General features: G+C 40.7%; 1 protein-coding gene across 1 annotated transcript; it reads right to left on the reverse strand.

Annotated features, from left to right (window-relative positions):
- Positions 1–3,896: 3,896 nt before the first annotated feature.
- Positions 3,897–6,899, reverse strand: LOC137969924 (uncharacterized). Its single transcript, XM_068816337.1, has one exon. It carries the CDS (start codon positions 6,897–6,899, stop codon positions 4,473–4,475), a length of 2,427 nt encoding a protein of 808 aa, XP_068672438.1. The 3' UTR covers positions 3,897–4,472.
- Between the last annotated feature and the right edge of the window lie 1,910 nt (positions 6,900–8,809).

Raw genomic sequence — 8,809 nt, forward strand, 5'->3', positions numbered from 1 at the left:
TGGGTGGGATGCAGTTATCCTACTTGCAAAGATTGGTATCACGAACAGTGTCTCTCTCTGCAATTCGCAACAGACAAGGAAAGAGACGAGTATACACTTATCTGCCCCAAACATACCAACATCAGGGAACATTTTCGTGACAAATTGGTAGCTTTAGAGTCAGACAAGCATTCACTGGTGGACGAAAACGTTATTCTCGAGCCCCTGCCAAAACGCCTTCGGGTTGACCAAAAAACCAAAAGCGCAGAACGTCAAACCGATTACTCTATTCGTCCAAATTATGTAGAGCATGAAGGGCAACATTACCATATGGCAGAATTTCTGTCATTGCAGGAAGGTAAAGTATACCGTCCTGCCACATCACGACTTGCACGATGGATGGAGTCGGCGAGAAACGATTTTTATGAAAAAATCGAAAATCTCATGAACCCTCAACGCGTCGAAACTGGTACTTACATCAACGACATCGTTGCATTGTGTATTCCATCGGAAGGATTACAAGTTGCCCATATTGTCAGGATTGTAAGATCACCGTCTCTAAAATCAAACTTTCCAGTTTTTGAATGGCGATCAGATTCCAAAAAAAGAGAAAAAGTTACCATTTGCTTTAGGGTGTTAAACTATCGTTACCACCTATCGTTGGTCTGAAGTTCATACCATCCTCAAAGTAGTGGGAAAGGTTAGTGGTTCACAGCCTAAATGGCCGATATACGTTTATTTGACGGATATTTTAAAGGAATTGCCACGACTGCAGAAAATGGACGAAGAGAGGAAGAAAAAAGAGGATTTGCAACGAAAGGATGAAAGAGAAAAAATAAAACAAGGCAACCCGAATGATATGACCATTACGTTATTGCGCGAAATTTTGGACGAAATGGGCGAGCCGTACAAAAAAAGTTGGAAAAAAACGGTCCTGATCGAGAAAGTTATAGCTGCAAGGGAAAAAGCAAACAATATGACATGTACAGCCTCCGCTACAAGCACAGTTGCTACTGGTCACGAAAGCACTACAAGCCACAGTTTGGACACTTCTGCCGAGTCTCTCACTGCAAAAGCGAGTACCTGCTCTTCTTCTTCCACTTCTTCGCGGTTTTGTCATGCACGTAAAATTGTACAGCCTTCAAAGTTTATCTATTATTTTGATGAAAAAAAAGAAAGAGTGATCCACCTGTTACTGCTTTTACTGTTTATGATTGATCTGATCAATGCGTACATGGCAAACGCGATTTACCTTCACGTCATTAACACACTGATGTCAATTCAAGCAACACTTATTTTCGAGGAACTAACTTGTCTGTTTTCCGTACTCCTTGCACTGCTGCTGTTGTTGTTGACCTGTTTTATGTTTGCGCAAGTAAATGTAAACCGCTTTTGTGGCGACAGTTACAGTCTAATAGACATGGGTTCTACTGTTTATGCCGAGGCCGGGCTACTAATGTGCCACTGATTGGTGCGAGGTACTTTTTTGAAAGCGGTATAAAACTATTAACATCGTTATAGTTTGAAAGTGAATTCCTGTAAACTGGACTTCAAAGTTGCAAACAGTTGACACTTTTGGCCACCCCGTTCAAAATTAATACGGCCCGTTTACACAGGCGATTTTGGTGCAATTTCCGCCATTTCCACTGCGTATTTTCTCGTGATAGTGCTGCAACGAGTTGCGATTTTGATCACTAGCTAGAATGTCTACGAAACGTGGTAAATACGTAAACACGTCTTACAAAAAAGGATGATGTCGTTGTCGTCGTAAGGTCACAACGCCTTGTGATAACAGGTAGAATTTGAGTTGCAGCGCGAGCGAGACAACAATGACCAAAAGTCGCAACCGAAATCGCGACAATTACATCAAAAATCGCCTCTGTAAGTAAACTGTAAGTGTTTTCACGTTATGTTCTAGATGTTTGGGTTTCAAAGTTCAAGTTTATTGTTTTTTTTTTTTAATAAAATCAGATTGTTGTAACTTTCATGGAGCACAAACCAGAGGAAAGGACGGGAAATGCGAAAAGACAAGACGCATGTGTATGCTATACAGCTATACAACTTTATTCAGTTAACAGAGTTAAGCAGAATTAAGCTGATTATCTGTCAAGTTGTACAAAAACCTCGATCTTCTGCCAATGATGTCATTGTTTTCGTCATTAAAATGCATCAAGAGACTCTGCCTTTGGAAATCATCACTGAAAATAACAATAATAACCAATAGATGAAAATTGTTAAAGAATCGATGCCAATTAATCGATTGATATTGACAGTCGATGACAATCGATGCCAATTAATCGATTGATATTGATAATCAATAACAATCAATGCCAATTGATCGATTGATATTGATAATCGATGACAATCGATAATCACACAAACCTGGACGATCGATTGTTCATCGAGTATCAATATCAATCGATTAATTGGCATCGATTGTCATCGATTGTCATCGATTGTCATCGATCATCGATTTCATCGATTGGGTACGCCCTGAATACTCGATCAGTTGCACTGATTTATCGATCAGTTGTGTCGCTAATACTCGATCAGTTGTATTGATGTATCGATGGGTTGTGTACCTCATATTCGATCAGTTTATGTCCCTAATATTCGATCAGTTGTACTGGTTTATCGATCATAGTTGTGTACCTAATATTCGACCAGTTGTACTGGTTTATCATCGATCAGTTGTGTACCTAATATTCGATCAGTTGCACTGATTTATCAATCAGTTGTGTCGCTAATATTCGATCAGTTGTACTGATTTATCGATCAGTTGTGTACCTAATATTCGATCAGTTGTACGGGCGACCCTAAAAGCCGGAATGACGGAACGGCGGAACGGCGGAATGGCGGAATGGCGGAACGGCGGAAAATGACCCCAAATCCTAAAAGACGGAATGACGGAAAATCACCCGAAATCCTAAAAGACGGAACGGCGGAAAATGACCCCAAATCCTAAAAGACGGAATGACGGAAAATCACCCCAAATCCTAAAAGACGGAATGACGGAAAATCACCCCAAATCCTAAAAGACGGAATTATCCAAAATCGAAAATCACCCAATTTTTTTCGCATGAATACCAGTAACACCACGTTAGAGTTAATGTAACTCGAAACGACTGAAGTTATTTCTCGCTTATTGCCCTAACCACAATAGCATGCTTAATTGGCTATTTTAAAAACTTGTGTACATCTGTATACTTTTCACCTGAATTCTGACTGCATAATTTGCGCGAAACTGCAGCAATTATTCGAAAATCTAAATCAACTAGAATTTATATCACAAGTAACTAACATTAACGGGAACTATTAATATCAACAATTCGTCGCCTGGCCCTAAAATTAACTGGAAATAATCTCAACAATAACTAACATTATCCGGAACTGTCAATATAAACCATGTTCACAACTGTTGACGTTTCGACGTCAAACCTTAACAAGAAATGACTTGCAGTGAAAACTATGCGAAAATGTCTTGTCTTTTGGAAGATTGTTTTTCTACCACGGTCATTAATAATTATTGGTAATAGGACTGAGTGGAGTCCAATTTAGACTACCGCACAGCGCGAGTCTGATTTGTTCTTCACGAGTATTATTACAGACCGAATTGGACGACACGTAGTCTTATTTCCAATTTATCATAAAATTACAATTTCTGAGAAAAGAGGAATAGCCAAGTTATGAAGGAAAGGAAAAATTACTATTAAAATACCGACAAGGAGATGTAAACATCTAAGGCCACCGCGCCTCCTACAGGCAATTAAGCGCCAGAAACACGCACGCATGCACGTAACTACAACTTTGAATATGATTGCCTTATTGCACTGGCCGATAGCAAACTGTCCAAGCTGTTGTTACAGCTGCTTACTTTATAAAAAATGGAACTTATAGGGCTATTTGTATAATTAATCCACGGCTTACACAAGCCGCGGGGTATTTAAGATGCGAACTTGCCGTATAAATGGTATATTTTAACAATTTCACGTCTTACACGAGCCGCGGATAACGTAAGTCGCGGCTTGTGTAAGACGAGGGTTTTGAGCTCGGCTCCTATGGAGGACGCGAAGACACTCGTGAAAATGGTATCGCGGCTTGTTTGCGACTTATGTAAGACGTGAACTCACACTGCGTACGCGCAAGTTTTTCCCGAGCTCGCTCGAGTGCCCGTGCAATTCCCCGACTGCTATGAAAACTAACACAAGAGCGAGGCATTACTCACGAATGAGCCATGAACCATTTACACGAGCACTTCGCGTTCGGGAACTTTCAATATGAACCACGTTCACAATGGTTGACCTTTCGTCGCCAAACCGTAACAATAGATGACTTTCACAGCAAAGCTATGAAAAAGCTGCTTACCGTAAAATGCATTACTAATAATTTTTCTTTTAAGCACTTCAAATCAAACACAGCTGACTTTGGGCATTAAAAGTAATTATGGCCCCGTGGCCACGATGTACGTAATGAACAGGCTACCGTAAAGATCTTCATATACCGAACTCGTTACGTAAATGCTCAAGATGGACATCATCCATCGCCTCCTTGTCAGCTTCCGTTACCTCTACCGACGGATAGTACTTTTTGCCGTGGGCGTTGCGAATGCATGACAACTTTGGGTGATAATGCACTGGCTCTGGTTTGATTGACATCCTCAACTCCCCATCACGGTTAGGGATTGGCCTGAGTTCTAGTCGAGCAAGAACAAAGTCCCAAGGTGGTGGAGGAACTACTTCCGCTTCGCCTTTCTGGGGTTTGGGACGGATGTTTTGTCGACACCCGTAACATCTGTAGACCCTTGAGTTCTTGAGCCATTTGACTTTAAACGTGGTTGTGTCGAGAGTTGGTTTCGGTGGTGTTGCAATTCTCTCTCTGTACTCACTAGTTGAACGTTGGGTTTGTGGAAGACGTTTTCTCTTTCGTTCCGCGTCTCCTGGTTTCCCACCGACTGACTTTGGCACGTTCTTGTACGCACATTCAGTCAAATTCTTCTTTGCTTGATGAACTGGCACGCCTTCCTGTAGTAACGCTGCTTCCAGCGTAAGTTCGTGCACCCTCTTATTGATCTTCTCCTTTTGGGCGTGAGACTTGCTGATGTAGACCGAGAATGTGACTTGAAGCTTTGAACTGTAGGGCTGGCCTATCTTGTAAGGACCTTCATCCACTATAGCTCTTTCGCAATTCCTTTCCTCTTCTTCGGAAATAGATTTCAGCAAGTCAACTACTTCTGTCCAAGCAAGTTTTCGATCTCCATACATCTGTCTCTTCCTTGCCTTTATCCGCTGATGCTTGGACTCTGCCCCATTGTTGTAGAAAAACGACTCCCCAAAGCCAGCACGTTTCCTGACGGGTGAAATCATCTTCTTCTTCATGTCTTCTGCAACGTTTGCCATAAAGTACTTGTGAAATTCTGCTTCGCTTGAATGGGAGAGCACTGTGCCCCTTGATTTCCTTTCTCTTGAATTCCAAACGCTTTCCAAACTTTCGAGCTTAGCATCAAAGTCTTTGCACCCGTCTGAGTCAATAAGCCCTTTTTCCTGCTTGACATCAGACCCAAATATGTCTTGAAGAAACGCTGTGCAGTGCTCTGCTGAAATTCCTAATGAGCGAAGCTTCCTTTTACAGTCTTCTTCTACGTGCCTTTTACATGCAAGCCATGTTGCTATGGGAAGATAAGGACTCATTCCCTTCTCAACTGCTTCTTCACGGTCGGACCCTACAAATCGTATGTTTTTCGTGCCGTTGTCAAGTCCTGTGAGTGTGGCTCCAAAGTAGCTGAATGTGTCGCTGTTCTTCCTAGTGTGTATCAGTGTTGGCCCGAGTAAAAGAGGGGGCTTCCCAGTTCTCCTGTCCTCCAGCAACAAATGCTTGTAGGTGGTAGGTGTCACGTAGAATTCACCAACGTTGAAAGTTGTGTCGATGGAGAGCACTGAAAATGTGTTGGTAGTATTGGCACAAAACCGCTTGACATCTTGAACTTGCCTATTAGACGCTAAAACGCATGCCGGACTAGGAGCAACTTGTAGGCGTCGAATGTAAACTTTTCCCGCTTCCTCTTCCTCTTTTGACTTAAGGGTGAGGTCATATAACTCGTCTTGACTTCTGGCTTCTTTTCCTTTATATTTTGCGTTCTCCACTTGCTTTCTGTTTCTGGGAACATCTGAGAGGCTGCAAACGTTGAGCAGGCCCCCGGCCTCTTCGAACACTTCGTCATACACTTGTGACGGAGGAGCAGAACCCTTCATCTTTCCTTTAATGCTCTCCAAAACTCCAGGTTTCGTGCGAGTAAACGCCTTCTCCGACTTAGAATTGCCGTGCGGTTTGGTAGTGATTGCATGGGGTTTTCCACAGAAACTGTACTGTAAAAGTACGAATTGTTCAGGCGTGAAGACGTGCCCATTATATCGGAACATTTCATAAGCTCTTCTGCGGAAATCGGGATGTTGAGCGTGCGTCCAGTACGTCCTCTTGAGAAGAACTGTTGAGCGTTTACAGTCTTCGGGTTTTGTTTTGGAAATGAAGCGGATTTCCGGATCTTTGTCCTCGTAATAAGCAATGACATGACTTCCATCATTTTTAAAAACTCCGAGACCATCTGCTTTCCAGTCATCTGGGTTACGAAAAGAAGGCGCCTTCTTATCGATGACGAAAACTTTATTTTCTTGACACTTGACGGGTGGTTTAATTGCCACCTTATCCTCAGGGGGATCCAGCAATAGCCGTGCTATGTCGATGTTGGACAATTCCTTTATTTCTGTGGCATACACTGGGATATCTTCATCTCCGAGATAACAGAAAGCAGCTTCAATCTGATCCTGGGAGCCGGAACCGCTCAACGACGTTTTAGCATCGTTTTCTTCAGACTCAACCCTACAATATATCACGTGAAAATTAATGCATTTCGAAACCGAAATCATTCAAACAGTGTAAAAAATCTATATGTTGTATTATTATTATTATTATTATTATTATTATTATTATTATTATTATTATTATCAAGTTGCACGTTAGCCATGTGTGAAAATTACCTGACTCCATCACAATCGCTTGAAATGCTCTCATAACTTTGGTCAACTGTGTCACAATCATCTTTAGAGTTGTCAAGGGTGACTGCTTCTACGACGTGGGAGCTGGCACTGCATTCCAATGAAAATTTGAAATGTTTCAGTATAAAATTATACCATAAACACGACGTTACTCTCTCTCTCTCTCCAAGATCATTTTCAAGTTCAGTTAAAAAAGTTATTGGAACTGTTGCGAAAGATATGTAGATATGCAGCAAGTTGTACAAATCTAAATGACATGAAGTCAATTTCAGAGAAATCTCTGAAGTATGTCAAGTTGAAAGTTAGCATATATGAAAATTACCTGTTTACATAACCACCGCTTGAAATGATCTCACAACTTCGGTTAACTGCGTCAGCGTCAACTTTAGTGGAGTAGACAGGGGTGACTGCTTCTGCGGCTTGGGAGCTGGCGCTATATTTTAACACAATAAATTTTATGGAAATAAATCTATTACAATTACTGTACAAGTATTTTAGGGAAAAATGGCGCTAACAAATGACGTTTCAACCTCTCTTAGAACATTTGCAAGTCTATGGAGTGTTAAATTCTTTTACAATAAAGCGGTATATGGGAGATAGATATGACAAGAACTACAAAATGACATAATAGTGAGCTTCTGTTTATCACATTTTCAAATTTTGTTCACTTATTCTGAGAGGTGGAAAAGTCTCATGCACATTTTACCCTTAAATGGGTTTCGAAGAAACTACTATTAAAAATAGTCAGCAACAGCGGTATTTAATTTCACAGTTTTTTGGGGGGTCATGCTATCAGCGCTTCCTTGAGGAAAGTAAACGATCCTATTTCAAGGTGAAAATAACGTTATTTGTGGATTTTCACTGTTAGGACTATTTAATTTAGGGTTAATAGCGCCCCGTTCTTTTCCGCCCTGAGCCTCAAACAGACACACTTGTTTATTTCTAGACATCTCTTATCTGAGCTTCACAATCGGTACATGCGCCAAGTTATTATCACGCTAGAAACTAGCGCTCATTTACGGTAGAAGAGACAAGAGTTGGTACCTAGTAATTACCTGTTTGCGTGAGGCGAGTACTCATCATCAGCAATGTCAAAGAGGGTAGCATCTGTGACTTTGCTAGTTAGGCTGTACCACAAAACAACGATCGACAAGAATTAATGTGTAATGTTCTCAGTTGACTAGTTATGCTGTTACAGTGACAAATGTGACTTATTTTCGAAACGCAGCACTTTACCTGGAAATGCCAAGATTTAACCTTCTTTTAAACAAATCCTGTTTAATTCGGACAGCAGGCTGACACCTGGATGGTCAAAAGAATGAAAAAAGACATTCCAGTACGTAGTTGTAATAGTTGTAACCAAATCTTTCCTTTCAGTTGTTAAAAGATACTATCTTTTTTTAATCACCAACACTAATTTGAAATATTTTATCTACTGCATATAGGTTTATACTCGCTGTCTTCATATTGAAATTTAGCAGATACATTTCTTACGTTATAAATAAGGCATTTATTAATATATTTTTATTTGTTTCGTTTACCGTAGGTGGGTTAACGCATCCGCAAAAAATAACCACAAAAAGGAGCGTCCTAAGAGGAATACGAAGAAACTTTTAAGACTACACAGGAAATTAAAAAAACATAGAATGAACAATACCTCTTGACCTTTTTCTTCAGAGGAGATCGAGAGGGCGATAGGGATGAATCGTTCACCTTTAGAGTTAAACAAGAAAAAAATTGTTATTACGTCTATTAATATATTTGTCATTGAAAATAGAGTA

Source organism: Montipora foliosa, chromosome 1, assembly GCF_036669935.1.
Source record: "Montipora foliosa isolate CH-2021 chromosome 1, ASM3666993v2, whole genome shotgun sequence".
Lineage (NCBI taxonomy): Eukaryota > Metazoa > Cnidaria > Anthozoa > Scleractinia > Acroporidae > Montipora > Montipora foliosa.

Excerpts from the sequence above, each read along its gene's own strand:
- LOC137969924 (XM_068816337.1), bottom strand. The coding sequence starts at position 6,899 with ATGATTTCGGTTTCGAAATGCATTAATTTTCACGTGATATATTGTAGG.